The following is a 19,032-nucleotide window of genomic DNA, read 5'->3' as shown; positions in this document are numbered from 1 at the left end:
ACACACACACACACACGCACCTGATCAGGTCAACCGTCTCAGAGAACATGGTATATGCAGATTTGGGCGTCTGGGGGTCCGTCTCCATGGCAACACCGCTCTCCACAAACGACAGTGCAGCCTCCAGGTAACTGAGGGCTTTAGACATCTTATCCACCTGAAGAACAACAACAACACAAACAACCACTTGGTGCAAGGTCAGAGTTCAAGTCACCATGTAGGGCTGTGGTTTGGGGTTAGGGTCAAGGGTCAAGGGTCAGGAGTCAAGGTTACACTCACCATGGCATCAGCTTTGTGCTTCAGTTTTTTGGCTTCCTTCATATGATCCTCCACAGAGAGTTTCCTGGGAAACAGAGGTCATAGGTCAATCACATGCAGTAGTGGTACAGTATAGGTGTGCAGTAAGTGACAGTCACCTGCGGTGGACCGGCAGCAGTGGGCGTGGTTTAGCTGCAGTTGGACACATCGGCGGTGGTTTCACGCTGCGACTCTTGCTGGGTTTCTGGGAAATAAAAACAGTTGCTGACATCTGAAGCGTCACATCACGTACAGTCTCAAACACTCATATGATAGAGCTGCCAAACCTTCCCATGAGCCTCTGCCCTCTTCTGCTTGAGTTTTGAGTCTCGCTGAGGCTCGTGAGGAACAGCCGGCCTGTGTGTCGGACGACTCTTCATCACCTCACTGCTGCTCCTGAATGCTCTGATGGAGAGATGATGAGAGCGTCTTGAGTGTGTGTGTCAGTGTTCTGAAGGTGTGTGTGTGTGTGTGTGTGTGCGCGTGGTGTGGAACTGTGAGGTACTTTCCACTGATTATCATTCATTCATTTATCAGTACAGAGCTGCCGTGTGTGTGTGTGTGTGTAGGTTTCTCGTTTGTTTGTTGTGACTCACTCTGATTGGCTGATGGTGTGTTGGGAAGAAGACGAGTGTTTTCCCTCTTTCTCCAGTTTCTGTTTCTTCCTTTCAGACTTTTCATCTCTCTCTGCCTGTAAAACACACACACACACGGTCAGTGAACAGTGCCGTCGGAACATGAGACATGTGAAGTGTTTCCTGCTCACAGTTCTCTTGAGTCCAGACGGGACCGTGCTGGTGCTGGTGTGTTTGTGAGCGGCGGGTCTCCTGGCGGCACCTGAGCACCGTTTGTCCTCCTGTGGTATTCTGGAGAGCAGCTCGAGCCGGATCTTCACCAGCAGGGGGCGTTGTGTGTGTGTGTGAATTCTGTGTTTGCGTTTCGTGCTGACAGACGGCTGTCGTGTCTGTGATTTGTCCGGTGATCTCGTCCGGTCCGTCTGACGGTCAGTTTTCTTTCTCTTTCGTTTCTCTCGTCGTGTGGACGCGTCTTCATTGCGCTGTGAAATCTGAAACTGCAAACTCTCACATGTGCCTGTGTTCACCACCGTCGGTGTGTGATCAGCCTCAGTGTTGCAGTGGGTTGGGTTACTATAGCAACCCTGATGACCTTTAGCCTCTGTCCTTACAGAGGAATCATGGGAGCTGGGCCTGGTGACATCACACGGGTTCTGCTGGTTCTCCCTGATTTCTAACCATCTCCCCAACTGCCAGTCACTTCCTTTCTGTTCCTGAACACACAGAGACACACAGAGACACACAGAGACACACAGTTCAGAATGTACAAGTCAGGATGGACAAATCAGCACTTTCCAAGTGAGTGTGTGTGTGTGTGTATACACCTGTATGTGTGTGTGAATACACCTGTGTGTGTGTGTGTGTCTGTGTGTATACACCTGTGTGTGTGTGTGTGTGTGTGTGTGTGTGAATACACCTGTGTGTGTGTGTGTGTGTGTGTGAATACACCTGTGTGTGTGTGTATATCAGTGGGGATTTCTTTAAGACTGCAAGGGAAGCTCAGCTTCCCCTATAATGTCAAAAAAATAATGGTCAAATATGTACTATTGTGTAAACAATTTACTGACTAAAAATGCGTTAGAACACGTTCATCTCGAAGACGAGTTCGTTCAGAATCAGCTACATTACATATAGCAGGTCGGGTGACTCGATTTACTTCTCATACATTCCCGTAGCGTCAGTGCATTTCCCTGTTGAAGCCGAGCGTCCATTGACTTCAATGGGGCTGCTCTGAACAGTTTTTTCAGTGCTCGAAAATAGACGGTCATTGGATAAATGCTGCGATTATGTCCTGCCCACGGACGCTCAGCGTCTCTGGGGGTGAATGAGGAGTGGGCTGGCCCGGACTCGGGCTTCAGCGTGATGATTGGAGGATCTGTCGAAAGACTGCATCTCCTTTTGATTGACAGCTGAATCTGTACTATAAGAAGTCACTGAAGCTATTTCAGCTCAGTCCCATCGCGGATTTCTCAAGTGTAGTCGAAAAGACAAACTGCTGCAACCTATTTCTTTATATTTGTTTGGCGAAATTGCTAGTCAATTTGCATAATACATTTCACACAATTATACACCACATTCCTTGTTTCAGTTTTACCAAGTTTAATATATTTTGTTTTAGAGCGTTCGTTCGTTCGTTCGTTCGGTCGTTCGTTCATTCATTCATACAGTAGGCTAGGCTAGCATCGTACGGGTGAAACTGTGCACGATGGCAGATGGTGCTAATATTGTCGACCTGATTTTGGCGAAGCCATTTGAAAGTCTTCCTTACGAGGAAAAAATTAGAATTAAACAGCAGGGCAGCTCAACACCTAAGATTGATTTAGTGCAAAAAATAGGGAAAAATAACAGGTCTTTTCAACTCTCCTGGTATGACAAAGTTAGCTGGCTGACTGGAAGTGCTGTGACAAATAAAATGTACTGCTGGCCATGCCTCTTGATGAAACCATCTCACGGATGTGTTGTTTGGTCAAAAGTGGGGTTTGGAGATCTGTCTAACTTTGACAGGGCATATAAAAGACATGAAAAGAGCAATGGACATGTGAGTGCATGTGCAAGATTAAGTTGCATGGGCAGGATCAGGGTTGAGCATGCAATCAATGAAGGTGCTCGCATTCAAGTGACTAAACATAATGAAACAGTCAAACAAAACAGGGCCTTCCTAAACCGCCTTATTGATGTAACATCCTTGCTTGGCCGACAGGAGCTGTCATTTAGGGGACATGATGAGAGTAGTGAATCATCCAACAAGGGCCAAGTAACACAATGGGCCAAGGTCGTTTAAGCAGCCTAGCTCTGCTGGCCATTGAGAAGACACTGGTCAAGTCACTGGAAAAGGCAGCCTAGTTGGTACGACAGAGTCACAGTGCATTTTCTCGAAAAGGAACATAGGGCAGAATTTACTTTTAAATAAGTTTATAATGTAGGCCGAAAATGAGCTTCCCCTCTTTGAAAGACCAGCAGCCGCCACTGGTGTATATACACCAGTGTGTGTGTATATATATATATATATATATATATATATATACATATATATATATATACACACCTGTGTGTGTTTTGTGTATATATACACCTGTGTGTGTGTGTGTGTGTATATATATATATATATACAAAACACACACAGGTGTATATATATATACACACCTGTGTGTGTTTTGTGTGTATATACACCTGTGTGTGTTTTGTGTATATATACACCTGTGTGTGTGTGTGTGTATATATATATATACATATATACACACCTGTGTGTGTTTTGTGTATATATACACCTGTGTGTGTGTGTGTGTATATATATATATATATATACACACCTGTGTGTGTTTTGTGTGTATATACACCTGTGTGTGTGTGTATATATATATATACACACCTGTGTGTGTTTTGTGTGTATATACACCTGTGTGTGTTTTGTGTATATATACACCTGTGTGTGTGTGTGTATATATATATATATATATATATACACACACCTGTGTGTGTTTTGTGTATATATACACCTGTGTGTGTGTGTGTGTATATATATATATATATATACACATAAAACACACACAGGTGTATATATATATACACACCTGTGTGTGTTTTGTGTGTATATACACCTGTGTGTGTTTTGTGTATATATACACCTGTGTGTGTGTGTGTGTATATATATATATACACCTGTGTGTGTTTTGTGTATATATACACCTGTGTGTGTGTGTGTGTATATATATATATATATATACACACCTGTGTGTGTTTTGTGTGTATATACACCTGTGTGTGTGTGTGTATATATATATATACACACCTGTGTGTGTTTTGTGTGTATATACACCTGTGTGTGTTTTGTGTATATATACACCTGTGTGTGTGTGTGTGTATATATATATATACACACCTGTGTGTGTTTTGTGTGTATATACACCTGTGTGTGTGTGTATATATATATACACACCTGTGTGTGTTGTGTGTGTATATACACCTGTGTGTGTTTTGTGTATATATACACCTGTGTGTGTGTGTGTATATATATATATATATATATATATATATACACACCTGTGTGTGTTTTGTGTGTATATACACCTGTGTGTGTTTTGTGTATATATACACCTGTGTGTGTTGTGTGTGTTTTGTGTATATATATATATATACACACCTGTGTGTGTTTTGTGTGTATATACACCTGTGTGTGTTTTGTGTGTATATATACCTGTGTGTGTGTGTGCGTATATATACCTGTATATACCTGTGTGTGTATATACCTGTGTGTGTGTGCTCTCTGGTGCTGGTTGTTCTTCTGGTTTGCTGCCATTTTCACTGTTAGTGTCCGATGAACTGCTCTCAGAATCACTGGAGCTGCTGGACCCTCCTCTACACACACGCACGCACGCACGCACGCACACAGCACAGGCTTGTCATCTCTAGACTGGACTACTGCAATATTCATCTATTTGACCTTCCTGCATGTGCAATAAACCCATTTCCATTTATGCATTTGGCAGACGCTTTTATCCAAAGCGACTTACAGTGCACTTATTACAGGGACAATCCCCCCAGATTGTCCCTGGAGTTAAGTGTCTTACTCAAGGACACAACAGTGGCATCTTGTTGGTGCTGGGGCTTGAACCCCTGACCTTCTGGTCAGTAAACCCGAGACTCAACCACTGAGCCACCACGTCTCCTATACATATGATGCTGAATGTGGCGCCATGTTTGTTCTTCATTAAACAAAGCTGAAGAATGTAATGTCAAAGCCACTAGCGTCTCCAAACAGATAGTCCCACATAGGGTCCAAGTGGCTCGCTCTAAACAAACACTGGCATTTTCAAAGAGCCAGAGAGAATGCTTACAGTTTTCCAGAACATTACCTTGTGAATGGTGTATAGTTGTCTCTGCATATTAGTCTGGGATAGGAGAAAGTATTTTAACACATCTCGTTTCACTGGCACACGTCAAGTTCAAGACACTCATGTTTAAATCTAGAATAGTCTGAGGATATGCATCACTCACTGCATGTCCATCGGCTCCAGCAGTCTGTGCTCAGAGTTAGCAGATTCATGGTACCAACAAAGAGGCACAACATATTCACACTTCCTGATGGTGGAATGATATCTACCTGACCACCTTACTCACAAAACACATGTGATATATGTGCTGCACGCGCTGGCACTACTACACAAGTTAAACGCTCTAGATCGTTCGTGTCGACACGTCCAGCTTAGAGTAGACAGACTCAAGCCCTTGCGGCGCACCGCATGAACGGATGTGTCCGCTGTACACAGGGCGTTAGACACTTTGGATAAAAGCATTATTTAAATGAATACATGTCAATGTAACAGTATGCAGCAAAGATACAAATGTTTCGGTCATATGGTAAATGGTCTGCAATTTTATAGCACTTTTTTAACCTTAGAAGTTTTCAAAGCGCTTTACACTGTGACTCATTCACCCATTCATACACCAATGACGGCACAGCTGCATGCTAGCTGCTAGTCTGCCATTGGGAGCACCTTAAGAGTTCAGTGTCTTGCCCAAGAACACTTCGGCATGTGGAGTCGTGCTGTGAATCTAACTGCCAACCCTGTGATTAGTGGCCTACCCGCTCTACCACCTGAGCCACAGATGCCCACGTGATACATTATGAACAATTATATGCTAATAAAACAGAGATCTGAACATCAGTCTGATACTCACTGAGCTTTCTGCTGAACTCTGTCTGATGAATCATGAGAGTCTAGTGAAGAACACAAGAAAACACATGAACACACCATCACAAAACACGCACACACACAGTCATACTCAAATACACACACACACACACACCTCACACTCAAATACACACGCACGCACATGCACGCACACACTTACACACACGCACACACTTACTGTGAGCTGGGAATCCATGTGTATCCTGTCAAAGCAGCAGTTAAAGGAGTAAATGAGTGAAACTATGGAGTTTCAATGAATATGTTAATTAAACAGACGACTCGGAGCTCTCTGACCTCTTTAGAGACAGGTAACATGGGCGGCTCTGTTGTGCTTGGCGTATGAATGTTTGTCAACAGTGGAGGCCATGAGGTCATTTCCTGTACGAAAGAGAGACATTTAAACTCTGTAGCTGTACTGAACATACTCAGAAGACGACAGACACTTACGGACCTTCAGAATATCCTCCACACGCTCAGCTTCGTCACACACCATCTACACACACAGACAGAGATGGGAAATATGGGCTTTAATGTTGCATTCACCGTGCGCCAACTGTATTTCATGAGTAGAGGTCGACCGATTAATCGGCCGATTTTTTGCATTTTTTACATAATCGGCATCGGCCAATATCCACGCATATCAAGCCAATTATTAGGCAGGCGCATCTGTGGGCAGCCTAGTGTTGTTGTGGAACACGTGTTCGACGCACGCTGCCCCTAGAGTCATTCTCCAGCAGAGTGAACAGACCTCATCCAGTGCCTAAGGAAGGAGCTAAGTTCCTTGGAGAAAACAGTAAGGGTTACATTTGTATAACTCCTTTATATTTAATTAAAAACTTTTGATATGTTACTGCCAACTTCAAGAAAAAACGCGACAAACGTGATAGTTGACATGACGTTCGGCTACTTTGGATGTTGATAGCGTAGTTGAAGTTGCATTATCACAGCAGAAGGGTTGCTATCATGTCACAATAAGGAAGCAAGAATTTTGCAATTACAGACAGTGAATCTGAGACTTTTATTTGTTCTGTTTGTGTGTCTTATATTTGAGAGGGTTGTTTGTTTGTTTATTAGTTTATTTGACAGGGACAATGTACATTAATTAGCATTACTGCAAATGCACCAGAATTAGCCAAAAGGCTATTTTTCATCCGTTGTCCCTGGACAGATCGTAATATTGTCTACCTTAAAAAGAAAACAGCTTTAAAACATTACAAGGAAAATACAAAATATAAAAACTATAAAACAATATAACTCGTTAAATCCTTTAAATTAATACAGTGTACAAATTCACTATATTTTCAACATTAGGTTAAAATTAAATATAATAATGTTGAACACAGTTACCCAACAGGGACACAGATGACAGTACGATCAGGTAGAGGGAAATTGTAGCCTATATACTTATTAGTGTTGACATGACTGGTGTAATATGAACCAGTTTTTTAGTTGCTTTTTAAACAAAGTGTATGTAGTGAGTTCTCTAATATTCTGTGGAACAGAATTCCAATTTTGTGCTGCTGAGACTGAAAAAGCATGCTGGCTGAATGCAGTTTTCCTCAAAGGAACAACACAGTCTCCTCGGGCCGACCCCGTGTTACTCGCTGTGAGGAGTTTCTGATGTTTACAAATTTACTAAGTGGGGAGAAGACAGACCATAAATTATTTTTATATAACAGACATAAGTTAGAATACTTGATAGCATTTTCCCAGCTTAAGAGTTTATGCTTTTGTAATATGGCACAATGGTGAGATCTAAATGATTTTTATCCAAAATTTTGATTGTTTGCTTATAAAGTGACTCTAATGGTTTTAACGTTGTTTTCTTTGTTTGTGACCATGTTGTAAGGCAATAAGTGATGTGGGGCAAAACCATACTATACATAAACATTTTGGCGGCCTCAATTGATAGGTGTGATCTAATAAAAGCGGAAATTTGCGATATTAAATTTAACTTCGATTACAAACCAGTTTTATCTGTGATTTAAAGGTTAGTTTAGAGTCTATTACGATGCCTAGATATTTAAATTCTGACACAACTTTTATTTTTCCCCTGACACATAAATATCATGCTGATTGTTTGTAGTGTTAGATTTCGAAAAGTACATTGAAACTGTTTTATTTACATTAAGTTTTAAACAAGATTGATTTAACCATTCAGAAACTTGAACCATTGACTGTGTAAGCTTTTCAGCAACTTGTCTCCTGTTTTTACCATGGGTATAAATAACTGTATCGTCAGCATACATTTGAATAAAAGCGTCTGGACAACATGACGGTAGGTCGTTTATATAAAGCGAAAATAACAGTGGTCCCAAAATAGAACCCTGAGGAACCCCGTTGGCGTAACAAGGAGGCGGTGAGTGGCAGTCACTAATCCTGACTGACTGTGGGCGATTCGATAGATATGATTTTATCCATTTTACTGCATCTGATGAAAAATTGTATTTATTCATTGAGTTGTCACTCAATGCAGAGAAATAAGTAATAAAAATATACCAACGCACTATTGAAGGACTGGCTTTGGTAAGCTCGGACATTATCGCTTCTGCTGTCGTTACTGGAGAATTTAAGAAAACACATTCTTTATTGCTATAAAGAGAAAGTTATTTTATCTCGCCAGCCATTTCTATGTATAATAATATGAAACCATTTGTCTGTGATGCAATTTAGCAATTCGCAGTCAGAGAGAGAGAGAGAGAGAGAGAGAGATCTCGCGCATCGAGCACAACACAGCCCTGCTTAATGAGTGACAGAACTAAACATTCAAACGTTGCCTGGTTTAGATCTGTGATATTAGTCTGATTTTATTTTATATTTCGCCTTCCAAAGATTATAAAATAATATTTATACATAAGCCGCATTCTGTCTAGCACAACTTCCTTCCCTTCACAGCGGTGCACTGACATTTCTCCCTAAAACTCAAACTTAACGTCAGAATCAGCACGATCGGTGATTGTTGTAAAATACAGTCTAGCTACTGTTGCTAAATTGCGGGACGCGTTTAATAATAAAAAGAGCGCGAGAGATACCGTTCCCAAGGCGGCGCGCGCTCCGAAACACACCACAAAGAGACGAGCAAACTATAGACTATTTTGGGTTTCATGCGTCTAAACGATCAACTATACACAAAAATATGTCAAAACGACCGGCTTGGAGATTCACTTAAACACAGTTTATGTCTTAAATGGACGTAGTTATGGAAATAGTTGGGAGAAAATATGCTGCATCAGGAGCCTATTAGACTCGGTCTTAAAGGGGAAGCGGTCTATTAAACATGTGACGATTGAGCCATTACTGCGAATCAAACAACAAAAGGCAAAGAGAAAATCACTTACAGCTCTTGAATGAATAACTTCTGCATTAATAAGCATTAATCTATCTATGATAAACTATGCAGTGTTATTTTACAATTGATTACTTTATTAGATTTCTTTTTAGACCACACCTGAACAGTAATGTTAGACCTTCCTGAAATTAAATCACTGTGCCTATATAACTTTTATATTTGTGTAATATATATATAACAAAAATAACCGTTAAGAATAGCGTTAAAGTACCGGATCGATAAGCAGTATCGGTAAGATAGTAATACCATTAAAACCTTACCGATACCATCCCTAGTTATGCCTGTGCTTCTCTTGGATGCTCTGAATATTGGATTACGTGTCTGGATTGCCCCTTAATTAAAGTAAAGCTGCATTTGGATCTCAACCTTCGTGTCTCGGAGCAGTTCGTAACACCTGCTTTGTTTATTTAATATATTTGTTATACATTATTTATACAATATGTTTTTACATTATACATTTTTAATTTAAGTGTACAAGTGCAGATTGGTCAAGTGTTCAATAAATGTATCTGTTGAGAAATGTTGTCTATCTTAAGTAATTATTTGTGTTACATTTTATCTTTCAAATAAAAGGTTCAAATAAGAGGTTAAAAACAAGCACATATCGGCCAAAATAAATCGGCAGCATTAATCGGCCATCGGCCGACCCTGATTTCAAAAGATCGGCATCGGCCTGAAAAAAACAATATCGGTCGACCTCTATTCATGAGTTTTCTCTCTATTCTTTCTATAGAAAGAATAGAGAGAAAATTAGAAGCTTAGGATTGTTTTACAGGAGTGAGGCGTTTCATCGGTTAATATCGACACTCACATCGACACACTGAGTCTGCAGCTTCAGGAGAGGACGGTTCGCCCTGCTGCTGTTCTTCAGTAAGATCTCGTGAAACTCTGAGGAGGTCTTCAGATCAGGCGAGTCACCGTTCATCTGGTCCTGACCGTCCATCGGCCTCACGTAAGCTGTGGGCTTCTTCTGGTTCAAAACACTCGGTTTAGAGTGTAGATTCAGCGGGAGTGTGGGTGCGAACGGAGGTGCCTCCGCCTGACGGGTCGAGCCGCTTTCATTATCCGAGTCACTGGACTGCAGGGGGGACAGCGGGACGGGTAAACCGCTCGAGTCCCAGCTCTCACCCGCCTGTAAACTCTCTGACAGAGGGGTGGAGGATTCAGGCACGCTCTCGGGATTGTGTCCCGACGGCTTGGGACACTCCACAAGAGGGAGTTGAGTGGAATGATTGTAAGGAAATGCGGGCCAAAGATCCTGATTTCCGACATCGTGTCCATCCTCGAAATCCCCCAGCATCCTCTGAATGCGACTGGACAGCTCGTCACCTTTCACTGTCTGGGAAATCAAAGAAATTAGAATAAGATACTTTTTCACCTACTTGTATTCAGATACTCTCACCTGGTGCTGCAACAACACAACCGAAACATTCAGCAAACACACACACGCACATACGCACACATACACACGCACGCACACACACACACGCACACACACACATACACACACACGCACACACACACACGCACACACACATACACACGCACACACACACATGCACAGGCACGCACGCACACGCACGCACACACACACACACACACACACACACAGTCACGCACACACAGTCACGCACACATACACACACACACACACACAGTCACGCACACATACACACACACTAACATAAAATTCCTTTAAATTGAGTGATGATGATGATGATGATAATGTGCAAAATGACTAAACCATGTCAAACTGTTCCAGACAGTTAGGACTGTAACATTAAATTTAGCATTTATACATTTAAACTTGTCGAACATATAAAAAGACAAACGGTTTCTTGTGGTGAAACATGCGCTCCTGAAATAAAAGCATAAAATAAATATATTCTGAAGTATTAGTTCCTGTATTCTTTATGGTTTCGAGATGGTTATTAATCTCCCATGTGTGTATGATATCGGTGTAGCAGTTTATTCACAATGTTACTGAATGTGTCACTTAGATCAAGTTCATCCGTTCATTAATGAACATTTTCATCAGTGATCACCAGCTGACACCTCACCAGTTTCACAATTGGCAAATAATAAAAGAAGGTATTCACAATTACTGGTATTGTAACAGCAAATAAATACTGAAAGTTTTTATAACATGTTATCAGTACATCTACTCACAACACAAACGACTACAGTGAGATCTGCTGCGGATCTGTTAAACATCGTTCCTTTAACTGCTACTGACAGATCTTTAATAAAAAACAACAGGAACTCAGAAACACCATCAGATCTTGTTGGCAGCTCATGTAACTATATAATGCACATGAAGACATAAATCACTGAATAATGTCGTCAGATGTGTGTGTTGTTGGTGTCACCTTATACGGCTCACTGAAAAGAGGAGAGATTCGGTCATACAGCGTCTCCTGCGGCTGAACCTCCTGATTCCTCCTCTCTCTCTCCATCCGCCGCAACACGTTCCGATCCTGCATGTGCACACTGCAGCACACACACACACACACACACACAGTTAAACATGGCCCTCACGTTAAGAGTAATGGTGACAGTCATGCAGAACGGGTTCAGGGTCTGTAAATGATAATACATCACATTAATAATATTCACAGTGATAGTAAATTCACATCTTGTGCTGACTGGATTCAGAGAGTTATTCTAACATGGTCTTAAACTGTCTGGATAAATAATTACTCTGCGCCATGTATCCATGTGGAGATCCCGTTTAGGTCAACACTGTCAAGCGATAAAACACCAAGAGGTTTGGAGGGTTTTTTTGAAGGGCGTGTCTGTAAGTGTGTGTGTCCTGAGGGAAGAGTGTGTAGTAGGGAACATCTGCTCTCAGTCTCTCTCTCTCTCTCTCCCTCACTAATTCATTTAGATTTTATTACAGTACAAAACAAAAAAAAAAACACTTAAATATGTAATACTTCATATTTTATCAATCACTAGCTCCGAGTGTGTGAATGAATGTGTGCTTTTACTATAAAGACACCTGACTGAAGTTAAGCAGATTCAACTCATCAGACATTCAGCGGCATCTGAAACCGCCCCTATGCACTATATAGCGCACATTTCAGGTGCTGACCATTTCGTAAAAAACTGTCAATTTTGAATTGAACTGTTTGGCCATAATGACCATCGTTATGTTTGGAGGGAAAAGGGTAAAGAACAGCATCCCAACCGTGAAGCATGGGGGTGCAGCATCATGTTGTGGGGGTGCTGCAGGAGGGACTGGTGCACTTCACTAAATAGATGATGACATCATGAGGAAGGAACATCTCAAGACATCAGACAGGAAGTTAAAGCTCATCACAAATGGGTCTTCCAAATGGACAATGACCCCAAGCACACCTCCAGAGTTGTGACAAATGGCTTAAAGACAATAAAGTCAAGATATTGGAGCGGCATCACAAAGCCCTGACCTCAATCCGATAGAACAATCCCGACTCAGTTACACAGTTCTGTCTGGAGGAACGGCACATTTGACCCAAGTTAAACAATTTAAAGGCAATTCTACCAAATACTAAGTGTATGTAAACTTCTGCCCCACTGGTGATGAAAGAAATCTGAAATAAATAATTCTCTACTATTATTCTTATTTCACACTCTGGACTCTCTGCAATGTCTGCCACTCTATCACATGTACAGGCAGACAATGTTCTGCAGCTCCTTGCTCGTTTCCGGCTGGGAACGATGTTGCCGTACAGAGTGTTCTTCAGCCTATGGGGATGCTGACTGCACTGGGCTCGATCCACCTCAGACCTCTCCAGCAGTGGAACAACAGTTTGCGGTTGGACCCCACCAGACATCATCATCGGTTGATTGTGGTTTCCCACCGCTGTGATCATGCATTGACACAATGCAATCCGCTGGGAGTTTTGAATGACAGATGCTCCTCCAGGGGTCATTCCTTCTCGGGAGGTGGTAGCAACCGATGCTTCCCTCATGGGGTGGGGTGCAACATTGAATCACAGGGGTATTTGTGGCCATTGGTTTCAAGATCAGTCCGCAGACCACATTGAACTCCTGGAGTTACGTATGGTTTTCCTAGACCTGCAATATTTCTTGCCTGTTCTGGCAGACAGTCATGTGCTCATTCGGTCCGACAACACCTCGACGGTGTTCCACCTGAACCATCAGGGTGGTACTAAGTCACTCAAGTTCTCACAAGATTCTCACCTGGTCTCTTCCCCGACTAGCATCACAGCACACCTCCCAGTGTTGAGCCATCAGGTAGCTGATGCTTAATCAAGGGATCTTCTGCATCCGGGAGAATGGAGGCTTCACTCATATGTGAAGTGGATCTTTTCACATTAAAGGCAACCATTTCGCATTGTAGCACCCCAATGGCCAGCCAGGCCTTGGTTTCCCATACTTCTGAGACTATTGGTGGGAAGACCATGGCAGATGGACAGCAGTGTTTGGCACCCGGATCCAGCCCGTCTGCAGCTTTGGGTTTGGCCTCTGGGTCCAATCCTCTTCTAACTGATTGTGAACCTGCTGTGGTTCATATTATTGCTAGTGCTGCACTCACATATCAGCTCTACGCAGCATGTTGGAATTTCTTCTCTTCATGGTGCAGGGATTGTGGGTTGGATCCTATACACTGTGAGGTTTCAAGAGTTTTTAGGATGCAGGCAAGGCAGCTTCCACATTAAAGGTATACGTTGCAGCCTATCATGTACCAGTTAATCGTTCTTCTCTTGGTTCCCATAATCTTGTTTGTAGTTTTTTTTAAAGGAAGAGAGACCTTAAGTGGACATCTTTGAAAACTGGCTTTCTGTTGGCCATTGCTTCCAATAAGCGAGTCAGTGGGTTATATGCATTGTCTGTTAGTGAGTTATGCATGTGTTGGTTCTAATCTGGCTGCATTTCAGTGTTAGTCCCAATCAGATGAGTCAAGGGATCACCTCTTGTTACGTGGACGCTACCATTCCTCTTAGACAAACAGATCAGCTATTTATTTGCTATGGTGGGGTCCGGAAGGGTGCCGCTGTATCAAAGCAGAGATTGTAACATTGAATTGTGGAGGTGATCACTCTGACATGCAAGAAGGCACAAAAGCCCTTGCCAGGAGGTATTTCTTATCATTCTACTAGGGCTGTGTCTACATCTTGGGATGCCTTTAGAAGAGTCTCCATGGCAGATATCTGTGCAGCTGCTACCTGGGCTACTCCAAGTACCTTTGCGCGCTTCTACAAGGTCAATGTCGCTACCCCTCATGCTGTGAGTTCAGTGTTTCTTCAGGGACAGCCTTGAATCATTTCTAAGGTGAGTGGCATTCCTCATGACTATGTTGGTAGTAGTCATCCTCTAGTGCTTAAGCTCCGCCTGTGGCGGTCAGAAGGAATGAAAAAGAATGCTAGTTATGAAGGTAACTGTGGTTCTGTGAATTCCAGATGACCAGATGATGAGTTATTTGTCACCCAGAATGCGTGAGAAAGACATACTGAGGCTGAACGCTGAGCTAATGTGGCTATTATCCTCGAGGCTCAGCCTACATCACTACATGACTTTGCTGGTATATTCTCTCGACCTATCTAGCTGGCGCTGCGATAATGCACTAGTGCTTAAGCACCGCCTCTGGCAGTCATCCGAACTTCACAGAACCACAGTTACCTACATAACTAGCATTTCTGTGACAGCCCCAGAGCTCAGCATCCGAATTCACTCACTCATTTAGTTCACTCACTGCTGATATATGCTGCACTCACTATATAGGAAACAGTGAATGATTTCAGACACAGCTAATGATCATCGGTGTTCACTGCAGGTCAAAGGTCATCACACCACTGTTTCTGACAGTAGAAAACACAGGTCAAGTGTGTCCAAACACACAGCTGTGAGCTCCTGAACACAAGTCTCTCTCACACACATACACACAGGTAATACATCTGTCAGTATTCATTCATTCACATTAAAACTGTGTTGGAGTGTACACATGTATTTGTGATTATTCACACATTTAATGTCAATATTTGCAGATTATGTCAGTTTATATAAACTGTGTATTTACTTGTTTAGAGACTCTTCGGTCGGTTTTCAGTGTGTCTGATGAATTTCTGAACTTTGTGACGTTTGTGTTTTGTTTTGTTTTTCTCGAGTTTTCTCACCTGTTCGCGCCGCTCATTCTCGGTTTGTTCTGTCCACCGCGCGCCGCCGGTTTTCGGTCGCTCATGACGACACAATCTGTTGATTAATCACATGATTTCGAATTAAGAAAACAAGAAATCGCACATGAGTTTTACATGAATCCAGTGTTTGACTGAGGTGAGCTCACGCGCAGAATCGAGCTCCGCGGACGGATCCACTCAGGTGCGCGGGTCCACTGATGCCGGAACGGTGTCAAAACAGACACAGTTAAACGATAAACTAAACACAGAGTTTCTGGGAGTCTCCGGCTTAGGTCTCGGGTTAAACAGCATTTTAATAAGTCAATATTAATTTGTATTAATATTCAACCAGATGTCATCTTTTGAACCACACCCCCCCGCGGAGCAAGAGATGGTTCCGCCGCACCGCTCCTTTTACGGGCATGCTGTTCCACGAGCGCGCGCGCCAGACAATAATTGAAGTTCAGTTTAGAAACACTCTAATACACGTCCATACTTATAATATATATATATTTGTATATATATATATTTACACACACACAAACACACACACACACACACACAAACACATTTATACTTAAAAAAAAAAAAAACATATGCAGTTATAGATGTATGAATTATTAAATCAAATAATATTTCATTTACATTTATACATTTGGCAGATGCTTTTATCCAAAGTGACTTACAGTGCACTTATTACAGGGACAATCCCCCCGGAGCAACCTGGAGTTAAGTGTCTTACTCAAGGACACAAAGGTGGTGGCTGTGGGGCTCGAACCAGCGTCTTACTGATTACCAGATTACCAGTTATGTGCTTAGACCACTACACACTAATGTGTGAGATCTATAAGTGTGCTTGTGCAGTATGTGTCAGTGAAGAGTGAATGTAAAGAATGGGTTCATTTCTTAATGTAAAGAAGAAACAAAAAAATATTTCCAAAAGAAATAGACAAAAAAGTAATCTAAATGAACTGTCTTGGTCAAAAGAAAATATTTTATTATTAATAATAACAACAATAATGATAATAATAATTTATTGTGTTTATTCTGGGGCTTCGCAAAAACGTGCATAAATGTCACTATATAGACCTTTTTCCACACAAGTAAACGATTGTAAACATTGACAGCGGTGAAACTGGGATCAATGCAGATATTATTGTCACTTAGCCATTTGCTCCAAGAGCAAGAGAACAAATCCACTATTACATTTAAATGACAAAAATCCACTATTATATTTGAATGACTCTAGAAGAGTTTAAAATAGAGAGCGATGGATTAAGAGACTAAAATGAGAGAAGATGCCGAATTTACTCTCCATCTCCCAGCAGCTGTGATCATTCAGATTTTAAAATTAATTCCAGGTTAAAATAACACCAAGAATAATGTTATAAACTTACACTCAATATTTTAAAAAATAATCATATAAAAAGTTTGCTAGATTTACGCTGGCACATAAAGCGGAAACGCGTCATCACTGTGAAAAACGTTATTAAATACTATTATAGTATAAATAACTGTTTACACTGGGAAGCAAATATCATCTGCCAATTTAATACAGCACAATATACCGACAGCATACACGACAAATGAAGAGTTATTCATGTAAAACACACACTAAAAACATCAATATCTGTTGAAGTAATAGTCGCTTATATAACCTTGTAAAACGCATTGTGTTAAAGTCTCTCCCAACTGAAGACAAATACAATTTTATTTAAAAATCACGATGAATAAATGTTTCAGTGCTTTTATAGACATCGTTATAGTTTGTGTGCTGATTATCCGAAGCGTGTTTATAAAGAGTATTCAAATATAAATGTTGTTTATCGTTACATCACAGACCATTGACATATTCAACCGTTCATTCGATTCTCGTTTTATTTACAGGAAACCCCAAATATACCAGCACTAACCTCTCAGTAAGTTTATTTGTTCTTTAGCTTTGTGTCTCATTGCTTATTTTTAATGGTGACCAGAAACGGCGGACACTGAAGTGTGTTTAAAGCTAAAGTGACTCGGACACAGAGAGTCGGTTCCTGCAGATGATTCAGATGTTCAGTCAGGTCGAACCGAAGCCCGCAGTCATCAGTCAGGACGGACGGTGATCGGTGCGGCTCAACGGGCTTCGTGTGGGTCACTGAATTGGTCTGAACTTGGATCGTTTCTCCATCCGGAACGGATTCGTTTATTGGCAGCAACACAAAAGCTTGAGTCCACGGGCGGCAGCTCGTCTGAATAAACCAACAGAACTGTCCGGATTCACCTGCAGAGAATGAACAGACACATGAACATCGGCTCGAATCCCGAATCCCGCATGACACAAAAATGTGAACAAAGTACCGCGAATGATGTTTATTGACTTTGCTCGGTGTTATTTTTTAGCAATAATAATATAAACACAAATTCAGTCAATAAAAACACAAATGATGCCGTGAGGAAGTATTAACTGAGGTGCTGCTGCTAACCGAGTCTTTCCCCCGTTTGTGGACGATTTCTGCACGTTTCTTGTCTTTTTTATAAATAAAATACAATTCCACTTTCGTGCTATTTTCGACTGAGCACTAAATCCTGAAAAAGAGCCTTTAACATTCTTTATTATCTTTTGTATTATTGTGTAACACACACACACACACACACATACAAATACAAACACTCACACACACACTATGCGCACTCACATATACACAAACACACACATACAAACACTCACAAATGCGCACACACAACCACATACACACTCACATATACACAAACACACACACATACATACACACACACATGCGCACACACACAACCACATACACACTCACATATACACAAACACACACACACAAACACACACGCATGTTAGAAATGAAATATAAGAGACTCTTACCGGACTCTGGGTCTTTGAATCGGACAGTGAGTTTTTGTTGCTGCTCCAGAATCTGTCTGTAAGTGAACATTGTGCAGCTTAACACACATTCAGACGGCAAGTCAACGTCCTTGGACATTTCAGTAACAATCTCATCCTTGTCCAAACAGTCCTGAGCAAACACACAGAACATGACAGAACACACAGTTCCCCACAGCAGCCAGAGAGAGGTCACACACGCCATTGTGTTTGTGTAGTTGTGTCTCGGTTCTGTCGAGTCCATCAGTGAGATTCGGATTGTTGATTTACTGAGTGCGCAACAGCTCCCAGAATATCAGCACATCTCAGGAATGCATCACAAGAAACACATCTCTAACCAATCACATGTGAGCAGATCTCGGTTTATGTGGGTTCATTCAGATGTTGAAGTTGCCAGAAAGCACATATGAAAATGATCGATGCATTTATAAAGCAATACAATTATGGCAGGTCGATTTAGCATAAATGCTCACATTGTGCAAAGCTCATTTTAACTAAAATTCAAATTTAAGATATCTATTATGCAATTTAGTAATAGTAGTAATAATATGAATAGTAATCATATGGAAAGATCTACAATTCAAATGTAACTTATAGGGTCACA

General features: G+C 41.5%; 1 protein-coding gene across 2 annotated transcripts in view; it reads right to left on the bottom strand.

Annotated features, from left to right (window-relative positions):
- The window catches only part of aff1 (AF4/FMR2 family, member 1), a 25,717-nt gene extending 6,898 nt beyond the window's left edge, over nt 1-18,819 (bottom strand). Inside the window, exons 1-16 of one of the 2 annotated variants that reach the window (XM_052105802.1) lie at nt 18,411-18,818; nt 15,703-17,798; nt 15,536-15,611; nt 11,783-11,903; nt 10,225-10,752; nt 6,516-6,557; nt 6,359-6,442; nt 6,243-6,267; nt 6,051-6,090; nt 4,619-4,727; nt 1,064-1,585; nt 894-988; nt 585-702; nt 417-502; nt 280-343; nt 21-157 (exon numbers count right to left, since the gene is read on the bottom strand). In XM_052105802.1, coding sequence (XP_051961762.1) covers nt 21-157; nt 280-343; nt 417-502; nt 585-702; nt 894-988; nt 1,064-1,585; nt 4,619-4,727; nt 6,051-6,090; nt 6,243-6,267; nt 6,359-6,442; nt 6,516-6,557; nt 10,225-10,752; nt 11,783-11,903; nt 15,536-15,600 — 2,036 coding nt within the window. In that variant the 5' untranslated portion in view covers nt 15,601-15,611; nt 15,703-17,798; nt 18,411-18,818. Of the gene's footprint in view, nt 1-20; nt 158-279; nt 344-416; nt 503-584; nt 703-893; nt 989-1,063; nt 1,586-4,618; nt 4,728-6,050; nt 6,091-6,242; nt 6,268-6,358; nt 6,443-6,515; nt 6,558-10,224; nt 10,753-11,782; nt 11,904-15,535; nt 17,799-18,410 lie in introns of both variants that reach the window. The other variant, XM_052105801.1, reaches the window with a different exon arrangement.
- Nucleotides 18,820-19,032: the final 213 nt, after the last annotated feature.

The sequence above is a fragment of the Xyrauchen texanus genome, chromosome 35 (genome assembly GCF_025860055.1).
Source record: "Xyrauchen texanus isolate HMW12.3.18 chromosome 35, RBS_HiC_50CHRs, whole genome shotgun sequence".
Lineage (NCBI taxonomy): Eukaryota > Metazoa > Chordata > Actinopteri > Cypriniformes > Catostomidae > Xyrauchen > Xyrauchen texanus.
This window is presented reverse-complemented; position numbering and strand designations above follow the sequence as displayed.